The following is an 18,073-nucleotide window of genomic DNA, read 5'->3' on the forward strand; positions in this document are numbered from 1 at the left end:
GTGGAAATCGATTGAAATGGGTAACGTTTGGCATAGATTAGGATTTGCCTGGCTGGACACAGGGTGACAATGGATGCAACTGGAGAAGAAATTAGCTATGAGCTCGTTATATTGTATTGAGCTAGAAATACTCTTCGCAAAAAAACTACAGTGTTGCACAAAATATTCCTAAAAACGCCCCATTTCTTAAACATTGATGCACCATGAGAAGAAAAGAACCAATTTTGAAAATGGGACAGAAACACAATATCGAGCATTTTTTACAGACACCCTGTTTCACACGCCAAATTCAGCCCAAACCCAACGGTTCAGCCTTTGTCTTCCCATGCACAGACACTCGTGGACTATATTCATGATATTCGAGCAAAATCTCTTGATAAGCATACGACATTTGCATAATTTGATGGGGACCCGCGCCCAATTCCTTGCCCAATCGCGTCATTCAGGCTATCAATATCGCTGAGTGAAATGAAGTGATATTATAAACTAGCATTAAACAAGCCTTTTGACACGTTTTCCTCACAAAGGTGGTCGCCAACGGTGCCCAGCGATCCTCGGTGAGATCTATTTTATCCACAACAACGCAGCGAGTCAGTTTCGATCCGACTGTTTGACAAACACATTTAACCCCGTTCGTTTGAAGCTCTTTTTCCCATCAAACTGTGTGCTCCTTATTTGTCTCCCATAAACCGGGTGACATTTGAACTTTGGCTGCACCATGTCTCCAGTTCATGGCTTACCAGGAAGTTAAGGCCAGTTTCCCTGTTAACGGTTAGGTTCTTCGGTGAGGTGTCGAAAGATGGACAAAGCCATAAAACGCTAACCACGTTTATGCTCTTACATGGGTGCTCACTCGTTCTAGATCCAGCGATAAACTGGATCGGCTCGTTCACCGCCTGACCACCGAGCAGCAGCGCAAAAGCAGAAGCAGCAGTAATTAATTGCCATTCTTTGTCGCTCACCCTCGTCCAGGGAAAACCAAAAACCCTTTAACCAGCGTCTCCTGCTGGTGAACGAAAACAAGCAACCCGAAGCAATAGGTTTTGCTACCTCTTCTCTAGAAAAATGGCAGGATGCACCTGTACAGCGGTGCGATGGAACCTGGAATGGAACTCTGCACGGGTTTGACCACACCGAGAGACGATTTTATCTCGCATCACCTAGCCGCCTGGGTGTACCAAGAATTTTTAACCTGCTCCAAAATTAGATCTAATTGCTACAAGATGTACCCGTTCGGGCTAATTGAAACATGAGACCTATCCGTCTGTACCATGGGTAGCAGCTCCGAAATCTGGGTGCGCAGAGCGTCCGTGGGATCATGTGGCAATGCATGGACCTGCTGCTGAAAGTGAACGAACGAGCTTGGCTAGCAGATGACAATCTTTGCCCCTTTTACATCACTTTTACTGTGCCGAGAAGTTGGTGATGTTACTCGAACATTAGGTCTACTTTAGATAGCAGCTTCAAATGCACCAAAGCAGAGCAATAAGACTGTGCGGTACGTTCGTGATGGTCCCCCGGATAACAGTGCATTTATGTTGATCGTTACATTGTACCACCTGTTCAGGGGCATCATCATTTTCCCAAAACGTTCTTGCCTTATGCTCGCCAAAAACTCCGTGATAAAGCTCAGTCAGGAAGTCTATAAAGAAAGCTGGATGTTTATGGGTCGTTAATGTTCGCCGTACAATTAAAGTGCAGTTCTATGCATTATATTGGTGGTAATTGTTTGTTTGGTTTGTTTTTAATAGGGGAGCATAAATAATTAAATGCTTTTCCGCTTCTTTTTCACTGACTTTATAGTGTTGAGAGGTTTTTGTGTGTCATTTCTGGCATGCCTCATTTGATTCTATTCGTAGCAGGATAGTTAAGCTCGGCGTGCGGGAGTCGTTATGATGATGATTTTCCAATCGATTACGTTTAAAAACACAAGAAAAAATATTGTAACATAGTTTCATCCCCTAAAGATTGCTGCTCATCGAAGTGGGGCGACCTGGTGGTAAATGTGACATACGGCTGGACCGGGGTTCAAATCCCATCCGGACCGTTCCCTCGTAGTGAGGACTGACTATCCAAATATATGGTATCATTAAGTCTAGCATGCCAGAAATGGTTGTTAGGCCAAGAAGACCTCTGGGACCCCTCATCAAAACCTCTCTGGACTATCCCCGCGACGACAGGACTGTCTATTCCGCTACGAATATACAAACTCTCTACTTCTCTGCAAATTGACCTTCCAGGTCATGCTATTTGTTTAGTGACTTACTAAACTTATTTAATGGCTTGCCGCCAATGACGCGCGATTCAATGAATGTGGCGGTAACAGCGCCAATCTTCACATGGAAGGAACGAGTATCAAATCCTGTCTCCAGCTACGCGTAAAATGAGGTTATAAAAAGGCAGACTAAGACAGACCTTTCAAGGTTGTAGTGCCTAATAAAAAGAAGAAGAAACTGATTTAAACCACGTAAACTGAAGTTGACGCTACGAAGGAACGGGATCCGGAAGGGATTCGAAATAGACTTGAAAACGCGATATGAATTTTAACCTGTGGTTCCGATCTGTTGTCTGACATTCCTTTTTCATATTCAAACTCGTTCCTTCCGTATTCCTCTTTTTTAAATCGCTTAATTTCATACAACTATCTGTCGTAACAAACAATCCTTTTTCGTGTGTCATTTATCGAGCTCTTCCACGATATATTCAAATCTGCTTCCAAAAATGCTGATGGAAGCCTAGTGGCATTGGACCAGCAATCTAATGGCTAACTAGGCTTTTTATACTAATATATCACTACGGTGAAACGGTCCGAGTCGAGACCAAAACGTCCCATTTTTTTAGTCTCATTCAACGATTGATTTATATAAATTTATAACATAACAAAGATTAGAAAAACATTTTACAAAAATTTCTAGCAGTAGGTACATTGATAAACTAAATCTTTGAAAGTCAATTGCATAGTATTCTAATGAACACATGGAACAATGAAACAAAGAGTAAACATGTCAATCCTCTCGCAGTGCAGCTGATAATTGCTACCTCTGACCGTTGTGTTTCTTGTATTGATTTTCCTAAAGATTCTACAGGCGTACAATCAACCGTATCACATCGATCAATTTCCTCCCCCCGATCCCCCGGCACCAGTTTGCCACACCGTTACACTAAATTATAACCTTTCTGCACCACTCTTACGCACTGCACTGCGCACTGAGAGAAAAGCCCGATTCCCGGTACGGTATGCAATTCCACCAATACAGTTCACTTCCTTCTGCAGGCCTATCCGAGACCCCTACAGAAACGCTTGCAATTTGCAACTTGTGCAGCACGCGCAAAACGAAACCCCCTCGGCCTGCGGATTGTGACAGTGTGGCTTTTTCTTCTGCATTTGTGTGTGCATTTTCATTAACGATTTCCCGTCCACGGGAGAGCGATTAAGCCATTCGGCGTGTGCGTGTACTACCGCTGGTGGTGCGAGGTGGGTAGTCGCCTTCGGACGCACAATACGCCCCGGGGGGGACAAATGTTACGCGTAAGGACACAATCGCAGGTCCGGCAACGGCAACTCACCCCGGCCGCAACAATCAATGCCGCGTCGAACCTATCGATTAGGGAAGACGCTGGGCCGGGAGTCTTGGACATCTTGGCGACGGATACTCATTTTTTATCGTCTCCCTTCGATGTCGAAGTCGCTAAATGTTTGCGTCGTCGCCTGTTTGCTCCCCACCCATGTCCCTTGTGCTCGCAAATGAAGTTCCCGAACGTACTCACTCCCCTGCGAAAGCACGCCGATAGACTTGTACTGCCAATTCTCATTTGCCGTGTGGCGTTAATGGCAAGTGATGATATAAATTATTGTAATTGATCCCGAAAGCAATTACCGATCGCTCGTAATTATCGTTTCATTCACAGGTTCCCTTTTGCTTTGCGCGACGGCCTGTGCCATCCTTCGCGGACTTTCCTTTGCCGGGACCAGCTCGTCCAGCGGTTGGTTCGAACCCGTTTCTTTTCTCCTAGAACAAGTTACCTTTTTGCTTCCCATTTGAATACGTTCGATCGCGAGTGGGAAAGCGTGATGGGTGGAGAACGGTGAGGGAGTGCTTCGGATCGGCCGGGTTCTTGTTGTTGGTTGCTAATGATCATGATACAAGCGTCAACACCGGCCAACCGGACGCGCGTGGTGCGATCGATACATGCCCCTCCCCAGCATGCACTGCCGATCGCTCCTGCTGCAGTGCGTTGCCGCAAAACATGCCACGCAGCATGACGATTGCCGTTCATCATTGTTGCACCTCGTGTCGGCCCGTGGGGCGCTACGATGTACTTCATTAGTCGCCGACGTTATGCGCAAGGTGCAGGAAGAGACACGCAGGCCGGCGAAGGGTGGAACCGTTCCTCCTCGCCAGACATCATAATCCGGGGCGGAGATTCACCAATTGATACGGCCAGTGCCTCCACTGTCGCAGCCCTCGGCAGGCTTCGGGTGCTGATTTATGGAACGATCGGTAATCAATCATTTGCTACCGCGATCGCGAGCACGGCCACACGGCACGGGTGATGGTTTGTGTGTCACCATGCTGTGGAGCTGGACTGGCAACGCACCCCGATCGCCCCAACTCGCCACGGCGGCCGCGTACGTGTGTGTGTGTGTGTGTTTGTGAGCAAACAAATAATTTAACCTACAACCGTATTAATAGTGCGCCCAGGTGAGCTCATTAACATTTCTGTCGTTAATTTAATTACACCCTAATGGTGGTATCCTGTGGGTACCGAGGGTGCTTTTTGTCTTCCTCCCATTCCGCTGGCCTCTGATTTCATTTCGCACCCCGCAAACTACCCCGAGGTCCCTGTCATCGGTGGCCGCTTCTTCGCGAGGTGCTGCCAAGACAAAGTTTTCCCGCTCTGTGCGTCAGCTCACCCGGTGTTCCGTTGGGTTGATTGACAAAGTACAGTTGCGCGGCTGCGTAGACGTAGCAATTTGCATAGATTCTGCAGCGACAAATGTGTGGTTGCTGGCGAACGACATCGTTTCTGCGCATTGCGTCGTCGCAGATCGGCGCGAAGATCGAGGCCGATGGAATATGACAAATGTGCTTGCCTTCACATGACCACGCATGGGGTGCTGATGGATGCTCACTGTCTCCCCTGTTTCTTCGCTATCCCTGGCTGCAACATAGTACACGTCCGCGACGTGTGGAGCAACTGTCACCATCGTGCGCAGGGGAAAAGAAGAGCGACACATAAATACGTTGTTTTGTTTTAGCTGTTTTTTTTTTGTTGGTAAAATTCGTGTGTCGTGCCACGAGTGAAATCGGCGATGAAAACATTTTGTCTCATAATTAAGTGCATGATGCATGGGCCTTCTGACAAAACTGTGGCGCCTGGTCGGAATCTGTAATGTGATATTTTGTTGTAGTCTGTTGGGCAACATCGTGGAAAGAAAACATGCACTAAATAGCGAATGGGTGGCTATTGGTGAAATTCGGAGACTTATCTTTACACTGAAGGAAGCTGTTTAGCACGTTTTTTTTTTGGTTTGTTTGAACGGTCATCTTAGATAAATAAATAAATATGAAAATCTCCGTTGCTAGCATAAATTTTGAAATAAAATAAAAATATATAATTTCAATATTTTTGAGTATTAAAAATGATTTACAATACATTGATCAACCATATTGATGTACGATTAAAATGCTATGACGTCAACTAAATCCGATAAGCGTTATGAGTAGAATGTAGTGGCAACTGATTATCGAATCCCGTCTGGAATGTCTCCTCTTGTTTAGAACTACTAAATATATGAACTACTTTAAGCATTGATTAAATGAAGCCAAAATACGAAGAAAAGCACAATAAAGGAACTGCAAGAACAAGGAATTTTGGTGAAGCATCTTGAACGGCATGCAGACGAATTCAAACCGATAAGGATTCTCATGATGTAAATTTTGGCTTGTGGAGAAAAAATGTACAGTTTTAACGTGTCTGTTCTACGTGTCTGTTGTAGTAGAGTGTGGATTTGTCCAGACGAGGGTCATTTTCGTTGGGTCATCCTCTAGTTGTAGACAGAGGAGAAAGTCTAATATACTTCATTTCTAATTAATCTAGACTGATAAATTAAGACAATAGTAGCAACTTCCAATGTAGTCAAGCTGCATGTGGTAGCTTCAGAGAGTATTGCTTTCCCATTTTTGTTCCCTAGCTTCCGATGTATACATATACATCCCGAAGTAGATCTCAGTGAAACATAGAAACGTATGTATGTTTCGTTTTGTCTTTTCAAGACCATAGAAAGTGTCGCGCTTTCTGGCTTCAATGACTGAATTTTATCTACAGTTGTATAGTTAGTCCCGCGTTCAGTGGAATGATTCGGAAAGAAAATGAATACCGGTCGCTCCGTATCAATAACTATCCGCTCTACAAATTTGCCATTGGGCAAACTACTTGGGGAATAACAAAATCAGTTTTATCAGATCAGAAAGGGGTGATCTGGGGGCAGAGAAGGTAATGGCACCGGACTTCACGCGGCCGAAACTGGTATCGAATCCCTTCCGGATCATCCCTTTCCCCCGTCTGTATTGACTATCTGGCTACGGGTAAGTTTTTGTCAAGGAAGTCAAATAAGAGCAGGCCAAGATCTGTCTAGGTTGTACAGCTAAAGAACAAGAGAAGATTGGCGAAAGTCATATCCCTATACTCATAATGCTTCTCTTCTTTCTTCTTCTTCCTTATTGACCTTACGACCTTCATGGCAGGACATGCCTGCCATTTCTGGCTTACTAGAATTATGGATACCGCATAGTTGGATAGTCAGTCCTCTCTGCTGTGGGAGCAGTCCAGATGAAATTTGAACTCGATCCTGTCGTGTGAAAACCTGCGCCTGCACCATACATTGTTAGGGTTTGCTTACTTTTCATGCGTCTCCAAATGTATGACTTTACTTCAACTATTACTTAACCTCCCGTAAATAATGACAAATTAAACCTAATTTGTAGACCAATGTTCCTCGTACACACATTGCATTTGTGTTCGACACTTATTGGTGGTTAATATTTTCACTTTAGAATTTGAATGAATTGAACTAATTTCGGCAATGCCAGATTAAGATGATAAGGCAAAGTGAACTCAATTTGCATACCGGTAATTGATTTCGACAATTATTAGTCGCTTAAACCTAGGTTGATTAAAGCGACGATTTACGAGGCTTTCAAAAGCAATGTTTGTTTTTCTAAGCACACACACACATAGCAAACCCCAAAAATTTAAACACTTATCAACCCCATGCACCTCGCCGAACTGCGGGGTTCAATGCAAATAGAGTTCATAAATTTGCTGCTAAGCACCCCAGCGTCCATTCCCAGCTGAGCCCCGACGCGCACTAACTCGACGCTAACGGCAGGAACCCCGTCGCGTTGAAATTAAATGTTTTATCGAACCGCCGGCACTTCAAAATCTGATTCTCTCCACGAACACACACACACGTAGATCTTCGAACGCCCGGCAGCCTTTGCACCGATCGGTTGGCCACCGACTAGGAACGCTTATCCGGCCACACTGACGGAAAGGTGACAACAATCGGCCAGGGTTGACAGCAGATTTTGATATCCGATACCACCAACCACGAATTTTTCGGACCGAACCGAGTAAAGCTAGCGCACACGTGCTAATCGTGTCGTTGCCTTCCTGTCATAATCGTAACGCTCCTAAAGCTGCCCACAACAGAATGCGTTATGAATGGGGTGCACCGGGGTGAAGCGCACACCGGAATCATCATCATCATCACGATCGTCATCCCGAGAATTCAATAAAATAAACATATCTACAATTTTCAACGAAAGGTTTCGCCCCGGCCCCGGCAGACCCACAGCTGGGTCCCGCTGTGCTTACGGTAGTATCATATTCATAATTTAATGTGTTTGATCGTTACCGGCGATGTTCCGATGCATGTCAAACGCGCTGTCGCACCCGGCAGCCCACCCGGCAGCCGGGCGAGATGATTGGCTCGCGATCAGCGCGACTTCGATCGGCGACAGATCATGCTCTGTGAGCTTTCCGGGCGAGCCGCGAATCATGCGGAACACCGTGCAATCACACGCCCAAAATGCCCGATTAAGAGGGAAGGTAGCTGCTCGCTAATTGATTGAAACGGTGTTCTAGGGAAGCGGCGATCTCATGCTGTTCCTATAAAATACGCATGATTATCGAGTGACATCTCCTGCACATCCTTATCCAGGTGCCTCACCGGGGTGTATGGGCGTAGAATGAATTGAAAGGGAGGGCAAAGACAAGAAGGAAAGTGAAGCAAAAATTCACCAACTCTGCAGGAGCGGCGGGTCCTGCAAACCAATCCAAAGTGTCGATCGCACCACGTCGGATACCGTATGACAGTTGAGATCGCACATTTAAGCAGCCGTTTGACACACCAACGCAGGTGGTTCCGTGTATGGGAAGATGGTTCTTCCACTGATCTACATTTGCATAATCCGACCAATGGCCAAAGCCCACCCTTTTCGGCGCAAACGCTGAAAGCAAAACGGTGTTACAAGCAGGGTGAGACGTCGAATAAGACGTCTCGTTGGCCGGCCTGTATCGCGCCACACACGTCATTTCGGGCGCTGGGCCACGTGGGGCCCATTTGTACTGATGTAAGATTTTTAATAATTTACACAGCTTACGAAACATTTTGCTCACCAGCACCGATCAACAGATAGAAACAATGATCCTGCTGGATGAGCCTACACTGTTGGCGATCTCCTAAACCCTTCTGTAGCCAACATTTTTGGCACCCACTTTGCGCACCCCGATGACCATGGCTGACGACCGTGGCTGTTTCGGGAAAGCGTTTGCCAATGCGAACAAAACAATCAGATCAATTGTTGCGATCCATATAACCGCAACGCTTGCCATTTGGGCGTAAAACCAGGACGCCAACGTGCACGGTCCTGGCCAACAAATCAGTGCCATCTTTTCCGCCGTCCGCCTAATTTAGTCGTCATTTTGACAGCAACAGTTTTAGTGTGCGTTGCCCGAAAGTGAAAGCCATCCCGAGACCCAACAGGCCTACCGATTGTTCGGCTCCCTCCGGATGGATGGATTGTTGTGGAATTCCGTCTCCATGAATAGGTCATGGCAATGGTATATGGGCAGTATGGTCGGAAGAAAGGTGACAAAAATTATTTCATTAACATCGCGTCTCATCCACGACCCCACCGAGCGGGGTCTTCTCTAAGCGCATCTCCAGCCTGCCACATCTCCACCGGTCAAAACTGGTCGATTTCGAGCTCTCAGCACAATGGGGCTGGTTTGTGTTGTTGGTGCCGGGAATGTGGGTTTCGTTTTCGCGCTCTGTCGGTCGTGAAATGTGATCGGCCGGCATTCGCTCCAATCCAATATGCCACCACTGTATCGATCACATACCGGGCAAGAAAGACCGCGTCCTTCCCCTAAGAGGATGCGCCGGACCAGTGACTGAGACTGTGGCGTCCGAAAGCAACTCCAGTAGGTAAGTGGTGAGTCGTAATTTAAAACAAACCCAAGGAAAATTGATCCTCCCCTAGCAGCGTGCCATCGATGGTAACGGGCAAAGGCGTCGCGTAATGATTCCTTCGCCGAAAGTTGCTTAAAAATTCCAACCATTTTGACATTCGATAACATGACAGGAACGCATTGACCGCGTATCGTTTCAGCCGCGCGAAAATGGCTACCTTACGAAGTCAATAAATTGTGTTTAGCTACTAGATATACAAATTAGCTGTTTCACCCCTACGCTGCTACGCTGCCCATTAAACAAGACCCCGGGGTCTAGCACCGTACCGCGTATCGGATGACCGTTTTTCCCGCCTGCCAAAGATGGGACACTGTTCAGTTGATCGGAAAAAGGTGTCAAAGCATGGTCCACTAAATAGAAGCCATGTGGTGTTGATCGGTAGGCAAAAGCGTGTATTACTTCGTGCTAGCCCCACGAGAGCCTTAGGAGCTAACATTGTTGTACAATTTGTTGGTGTTTTTCAATTCCAAACTCTACCGCTCAATTTTCCTGCACAGTGGCGGTTCCTCGCTGGTATGCGGCGGCTTATCACTTATTTATGAAGATCGTTACATTTTATGCCCGTAAGCTCTTCCCATAAGCTATCGCATAACCAGTTGCACAGTTATCATTTCATTAAGTGAGCAAAGTTTCATCGAAAAGCGTCCCTGTGGTGCGGGAAATGAGCGCAAAACGCGTCACCGAAATGGACTTTTAAATAGGAATTTAATATGATCATAATTTAAATGTCATCGTTTTTTTTTTTTGTTCATTCCTCTGCCAATAGGCACAACACTTTGGTGACTAAACTAGCAACGTTCTGTAAGGCCATAACGCTGTTCTACTCGTTTTCCGTGATCGTTTTACCTACCACGGCCTCCCTCTCCGCTGATGAACTTTCACACTTTGGTTCGGTTCCATCGTTTTCCACAAATTAAAAGTAATCCGTTATCAAAACGAGTGACATTAATTTTTACGATGCCACAGCTACGATTGGCGGGCTGTGTGGTCGGCATAAGATTTCTAGGCATCGCATAAAACAAGACTCACTCCCCACAACTTCAAATGCCATCCGAAGAAAGCAACACACTCGTCTACCTCAGAGATACATAGAATCAAAAATAGTTTTAACTTTGCACACCGAAAGATTGCCCACTTTTTATGTTTGTTTTGTGCTTTTGCTTGTCTCGAAAATTATAACGTCAAAATGAGATCATAGATCAATGGAAATATGCAAAGCGCGCGCGAGACCGGGCCGAAAGCACATTGTCCGTTCGTTGTAGACGCTGGCCATAAAGCCCACACAGTACCACACGGCCAGCCGGCCCCGATGGATAACGCTTCAATGTAAGGCACTAAAAATCTTCGCTGAGGTTTACTGGGGTGAAAAAAAAACCACAACAACACCACAACCGATCACCGAGTCCACACGGGCGATACCATCGAACTCGCGATATCTTGCCCGCGCGAATGGGACAGGCACACGCACCCGCCAAACAAGCGCTCGTTCGGGCCGGTAAAGATCACCACCCGTCATTATCATCATCGTCGTCACACCGGTGATGCCGATCATCCAATCATGTTTTGACGATTTCGAGTGTCGTGCTTTCCGTTCGAATAAATTCATATCGATACGACTCTTTCCTGGCCTGTCCGTCACCTTCCCGTCCTGCCATTTCATCCGTCCGATCGAGCGATGGAACGAGCGCGGAGAAAAGCCATCATCATCGCCCAAGAATGTCATCGATTCCTTGACAACGCGCACCAACGACCCACCGGAATGGTCGGTTCCTGCCTACGCAAACCTTGTTCGTGCGCGTCAAGGTAAGAACGCCGCATCCCCGAGTTTGCTCTCACCTGTGCCTGTGGTCTTTCGCGGCGATCACACTATCAGCTGCAGGCGATACAAACGCGATCACAACGCAAGACAAAACACACGTCGTAACACCGGAGCGGATCCGAGCGCTAACAGTGCCGGCAGAAACCGACACGAATCACCGCACCGCAGTGTGTCCAATCGCCTCGCCTCGTGGAGGTCCTCTCTGTCGGATCCATTATTGTGTTCATTAGCTCACACACTCGTGCTCTCTTTCTGCAGCACTCGTACCGCGATGCCGGAGTCTGTGGTGGAAGGTGAGAAAATGACAAACCGAAAGGCACCCAGCGTACTCGTGCAGAACGAGTCAATAGGAGAATCCTAGCACTATCCTCCTAAAGAGCTGTAGACAAGAGTATGTTAGTGGCAAAATAAATTGTTTCTTAGAACAGTTACAGTAAAAATGTATATAATTTGCCCAGTGGTGGATCAACCTAGGAGCGGAAGGAGCGGCCGCTCGGGACATCGTCGGTTAGGGGGGCTTCGTCGGCGAGGGACAATCTGTTGTTTCCCTCTAATAGCACAATTCGAGGGGCCTCAACTGCCATTCCGTTTAGGGCCTCCAAATATCTTGACCAACCACTGAATTTGCCACGAAAAATTGTGAAAACTGCGATTCATTTTATATTTTAAATTTAAAACTCAGCAGTTGATGATATCGTCGCCGAGGGAGTCGTTTTCCAGAAGGCATCACAAGGAGTCCTTATCTAAATCGATGATGTATCTTCTAAAAGACTTACTGATTAAAGAAATCGTGTCTTCGGAAGGATCTCGTCGTGCAACGAGCTCCGTTTCGCTCGTTACCTCATTTCGAAAAGAATTTTCCCTTATCCCATACATGATATGAAATTAAACTATTCATGATTATTAAACATGATAAGAAATTAAGTTCTCAAGAAGATCACGCTTCAAGACTTGACCTAAGAAAGATATGCGATTGTTTCATGTTGACAAAGCTAAATCGGATCATGTGATATAAAAATTCAGTTATAAAATACATTTTTTCGTAAAACTTACACAAAAAAGATAGAACTCTTCGCATGTAAACTCCACAACGCTATTGATCGATTACGATACTTTTCCCACGCACGCGTAAGACGCAAGGTGTGGGATACCGAGTTTCATTCATTGCGTTAGCGCCGATCTTCTTCACGCGTGACACTTTTCCCCACTATCCACTATCAGGCGCGGTCCATCGGATACGCTGCCCGTCCAACACAGAAGCGATGGAGACAGACACACAAACACCGATGAATGGGAGAGCAAACCCGATGTCCGATAGTGCCGAAAGATGCAGACTCCAGCCGCACGCACGTACGACAGACAGAGCACACAGCATCGCACAGTCCGTGGGGAGACATAGTCGTGGGGATTGCGAAGAAAAACCCACCGCAGCCTAACAGATGATTCGGATGGGCTTAATCAAACAGTTTATCTAGGTAAACTGACGTTAATGGTTGGATGCGCGCGTATCGCTCCGTGCTTGTGACCGTGTTTTCGGCTCGCTACCGGGATTGCGCCCTAAACTGTAAGCGACCGAGTGCGATCGTTCTACTCGTTCGACAAAGTGTCAAACAGGATGCCTAAGCTGGTAGCATCGGTATAACAGATTTCCGCAATCGTTCCGGGTTCGTCGCTTGCTGCATGCGCTGTGAGTCTTTTGTTTTACTAGGCGCGTCCTGTTTTGCATGCTATACTTCCCGCGTGTGTTAGTGTTTGTGTGTGTGTGTGTCTGTGGCCTTAGTTCGCATGTATCCTTAGATGGCCTGATAAATGATAACAGTTAGCGTACGAGTGCCTTAAAGTTTAGCCAGTGTTTTTCGTGTCTTTCATCCGCCCAGTATGGGATTTAGTGACAATCGTAGCAAAATGAGTGATCTGAACCTGCTGCCCAAGAAACACACCAACTTCAGCATTGAGCGTATCCTGTTCAAACAAACTGCCAGCTCCACTGCCGACGGTAGTGGCACACCCGCAGCACCAATGTCCCACTCGCCGCGGCCCCATCTCGATCAACTGATCGAGCAGAAAGTGGACCTGACGGTTAAGACGTGTCTTAAAATAGTTCAATCGGCCACCGACCGAACGACCGCAGGCTCTACTTCCGCCTGTACGGTGACCTCGAAGAATGTCATCCCGCCGATCCCTTCGGGCACCGGAACTCCACTAGTGTCCCCCGCGTCTCAGGCACTGCTACTTGCCGGGCCCCATCGACCGTTGAACCGCGTTCTGGACAATCCCTGGTGCTCTCGGGGACCTCTGATGTTCGACCCCAAGCTCATCAGCGCCGGGCCCACAGCTAGCTTCGGTGCGAGCAGTATCAAGCCGGCGTCTTCCCGCGGTGCCGTCGGCGATCCCGGTAGTAGTCCCGGTGGACTGCTGTCCACCACACCACCGTCTCCCCCTGCCTCCTCATCACCGTCCTCACTCATCAAAACGGAAGTCGAGAGAAAAGTGGTGCTAAGCGCGTATGCTAATAATAGTGTAATTGAACGAAACAGATTATCTATCAATTATCCTTATCCGGTCGGACTGTTCAATGCATACGCGTCGGCAGCGGCTGTCGCAGCTGCAGCCGCCACCGTATCATCGGTTCACCACTACCAGCATCATAATCAACAGCGAGTGACCCCGTCAGCACCGATCGGCACCCCAACCGATGCCCTCCTTACCGCCAGTGCCGCAACGGCGTCGATCGTCTCGATGCAGCAGCAGCAGCATAATCAGCATCATCCCCGTTCTGCAGGTTTGTCCGCTGCCGCTTTACTGGCCGGTTCGGGCACAACTCCACTCGCAGCCAGTGCCGCACTGTTTAGCAGTTTCTATCAGCTGCAGAAAAGCGATGAAAACCAGAACAGCATCTACGATCAGGGCAGTGCGGAGGATGACGGTGCGTCGGATGGGGGCACGACGGTTACCTCCGGGGACGGTGGTAAGGACTCGAAAACGGATCTGCTTCACGCACATCATCTGCATCATCATCATCACCATCTACACCATCATCATGAGCCGGGCACGGCCGGAACTGCTGCCGGTGGTACGCTTTGTACGCTCATGTTTCCCGACTGCTCGTACCAGTGTGCGATTTGTGACAAAATTTTCGGCAATCAGGACACGCTGATGGTAAGTGCTGAGTTTTGTGCTGATTTTGTCTCAACTGAGTTCATCCTCTCTATTTATGTTATAAACAAGAGAACTGATTTTAAAACTACTTTTTCAAGTTTCAAAATCAAAATTAGCGTTATTTAGCATAGACTGCGATTGTAGTTTCTTTGTTACTACAACCCCGAGTGATCTTGGGCTGCCGTTTCTGGTTTCCATCAATTGATCAAACTCGTAGCTACATCATATTTAGCGTACAGAGAGACAATCTCAGCTAGGATCCGATACTCGGTCCTACAGCAATCGCCTCGTCTATCGCACTGGTCCAAAACTGGTCGTTAGAAACAATTGTTCCTTTGAAATATATAACGTTGTAGCAATAAATGCAAATTTCACTGCTGAACAATAATGAACAGCAGCAAGTCATTTCAAAACATTTTAAATGTGCAGTATTCCCCATATTACTGCATTTCACAAGTCCCAGTGCTTCAGTCGTAATACAATTTAAGTCGATATCGAGCATCACAGCTAATAATATTCCAGTTACCCAAAAAGATTAGTTTAGAAGTGCAATGTAAATCGTATAACGTTTCTATACGTTTTCTAAAAGTTTTTTAAACCTTATACAAAATGGCCTAGCCGTACTGCTTAAGACAAATTTGCAGATAGTTAACCTTTCAGTTTAGTTGGAAGACGCTTCCTCCTCCGAACCATGAAAGGGTGCCTTATCCCGGGCGTACTCGGTTACAAGACTAGGTTTGGGTAGCGATAAAGAAAATCCAACAAATAATTTAATAGATTCGGACGTTTGGAAGTACCAAGTCTCGAGCAGCGGGATGGAAATTCTCTTTCTGAGCCTTAGCTATCAGTTACAGCGCTGTCCTGGAATACAGAAAGATTGGATAAGGTCTCCAAAACGTACTGAAACGGATTTTTTTATCAAGTATGGCCACAAAACTACTCTATTATGTGGATGTGGTGTCAATCTTTCTCTGAGTCTGGTATTTATTTTATTTTAAATTTCATTTCTCCCGAAGAATTTAGAGTCTGTCCTATGGCTTCGACCAACGCATTATTGCATAATAATTTGCTGGCGTTCCCGAAAAAAATAACCGAAAAATTGATTTACTGGAACAATTTACATTCACACTAGATAGCGGTCATCAATCCTTATTATGAGTGCCAATATAGAAAAAGTAAAGTTCATTACAGCGCACAACATAGAAAAGTAGTAAACAAATTCATAAAGGATAACGTTGAGGATTCAGCAATACATGCCATTCCATTCCATTACATTACATTCATTCATTTGCATTCATTGTTTGATATAGGCTAGTAATGGTTCAATGCGAATTTATTTATTTATTTTTAATTATAACGTCTTGAAGCCGTATTGTCAGCACCACATCTGCTGACGAAGTACAAATGTCCAAAAAAAAACAAAACAAAATCACAAAAAAATTACCAAGGCATTTCCTCCCTGACAGTTCGCCTTATCCCGGGCGTGCTCGGTTGTAGGTGTCTCGAGGTTGCGGTGTAGTTGTTCGCGTCTATTGTGAAGGTTGTATCGATGGGTTGGGCCGGATCGTTTGCTTTCTGTTGATATGTTGGTGGTAGTGTGGTGTGTGAAACGGAACTTCCTTCCGTGTAGCGGATCTGGACTGTTACAATACAAGAAGAAAACAGTAATCTGGACATTACACACATTTGCCTGCGTACAGTGTTCCTCAAACTGCCCAGCAGCCATAGCCCAAGCTCGACCAGGCCAGCACCGAGCTCAGAAGCTATCGACGAGTTCCATCCCGTAACAGCAGGGTCTCAATGCGAATATTTTACTGCAAAATGTTATAAAACAATCTATGAAAGCCATGAGTAATAACATAACAAAAATGGTGGTATATTTCTACTATTTTGCATAATTCTAGAAATTGGCTGCAGAACAATTTTTGCATCATTGTAAATTGTATTTTAAAAAATATTTAAATAAAATAAAATAAAACAATTTAAAGTTACAATAACACAGGATATATGGAAGTTTCTTCACGATTTTTTCAATTATCTTTGGTCTTGTTCCGAGGATTTTTGACGGTTTCTTATATATTTCTTTTTACAATAAAAGAAACATCTTAAGAGTTGGATAAAAATAAATTGAAGATATTTTATAATTGCCTATATAAGACTAGGAAGACTAGAATATAGTTTTCAGTATGTATATCTTTAGACTTTTAAATATATAGGCGCCGATCAGTGATCATGCGACAGCGGCACCGCTCTTCATATGGCAGGACTGGGGTTTAAAGCCCATCCAGGCCGCTCCCTCATCGTAAGGACAGACAATCCAACTATGCAGTATCAGAAATTCTAGCAAGACAGAAATGACCGACATGTTTTTTTTTTTTTTGCTAACGGGGAGGGAACCTTCAAAAGGTACCAAAATCAAGGATCCTGTCGCGGCAGAATAAGACCCTTTGAGCTGGGTTATGTGGGATTCATCGAGACACTTGGCCCGTGAAACGGACCAGGAAGCCAATGCCTATCCACTAAACCACTCCACGACCTGATCCGAAGCCTGTCGATTCGCTGATGTGCGAAGTACTTCATGCAGGGTCGTGTGTATCATTACCAATTATCACCTGCAAATAAAATTGCATATTTGTTCGACAAAAAAAAAACATTTCATTTTTGTTTGTTTTCCCCTCTTCCTCTAGACACACGAAAAGAGTCACAAAACACCCCGCTTCGAGTGTGAAGAGTGTGGCAAAGGATTCTCCCAGCTGCGCAACTACAAATACCACGTGTCGGTGCACCGCGGAACGAAGGAGTTTGCCGCCAAATGTCCCGAGTGTGGAAAAATGTTCAACGACAAGGGCTACCTGAGCAGCCATCTGAAGATCCACCGGAACAAAAAAGAATACTCGTGCCCGCACTGTCCCAAATCGTTCAACCAGCGGGTGGCATTCAATATGCATGTTCGCATACACACAGGTGAGCGCTACAAAGTGTTTTAAATGTTTTACTTTACTAAATAGAGAATGTTTTTCCCCATTTTTTTCAATTCATTAGGTGTTAAGCCGCACAAGTGCAATGAGTGTGGGAAGCGTTTTTCGCGAAAAATGCTTCTCAAGCAACATCTGCGCACCCACTCGGGAGAAAAGCCTTACCAGGTACCGATCGCTATTGCCATCGAACGGTGGAGTATCCCATCGCTAACACCACTTTTGGCTGTTTTTTTCTTTCTCCACTCCATTCCCAGTGTTCCGTTTGTGGCAAAAGCTTCGCCGATAGAAGCAATATGACGCTGCATCATCGGTTGCACTCCGGCATCAAACCGTTCGCGTGCCCCATCTGTCCAAAGGCGTTCACCAAAAAGCATCACCTCAAGACGCATCTCAACTACCACACCGGCTACAAACCGTACAAGTGTCCCCATCCGAATTGTGGCCAAAGCTTCACGCAATCGAGCAACATGCGGACACACGCGAAGAAGTGCCAGTTCAAACCTCCGGATTCGGAGTTTGTCTGACCGGAAAGGGAAAGTGGCAGAGATCCTTGCTGGTGGGTGGCAAATCAGAGGT

The 18,073-nt window shown here is 46.1% G+C and overlaps 1 protein-coding gene across 1 annotated transcript; it reads left to right on the plus strand.

Moving 5' to 3' along the window:
* The first annotated feature begins 12,846 nt into the window (after window positions 1-12,846).
* On the plus strand, window positions 12,847-18,051 carry LOC118512209 (zinc finger protein 773). Its single transcript, XM_036056322.1, has 4 exons — window positions 12,847-14,519; window positions 17,207-17,483; window positions 17,562-17,662; window positions 17,752-18,051. The coding sequence occupies exons 1-4, from the start codon at window positions 13,239-13,241 to the stop codon at window positions 18,019-18,021; spliced, it is 1,929 nt and encodes a 642-aa protein (XP_035912215.1). The 5' UTR covers window positions 12,847-13,238; the 3' UTR covers window positions 18,022-18,051.
* The last annotated feature ends 22 nt before the right edge of the window (window positions 18,052-18,073 follow it).

This window comes from Anopheles stephensi, chromosome 3 (genome assembly GCF_013141755.1).
Source record: "Anopheles stephensi strain Indian chromosome 3, UCI_ANSTEP_V1.0, whole genome shotgun sequence".
NCBI classification, from domain to species: domain Eukaryota; kingdom Metazoa; phylum Arthropoda; class Insecta; order Diptera; family Culicidae; genus Anopheles; species Anopheles stephensi.

Excerpts from the sequence above, each read along its gene's own strand:
- LOC118512209 (XM_036056322.1), top strand. The coding sequence starts at position 13,239 with ATGGGATTTAGTGACAATCGTAGCAAAATGAGTGATCTGAACCTGCTG. Across the intron at positions 17,484-17,561 it reads GCATGTTCGCATACACACAG|GTGTTAAGCCGCACAAGTGC; the intron begins GTGAGCGCTACA and ends TCAATTCATTAG. Across the intron at positions 17,663-17,751 it reads CGGGAGAAAAGCCTTACCAG|TGTTCCGTTTGTGGCAAAAG; the intron begins GTACCGATCGCT and ends CTCCATTCCCAG.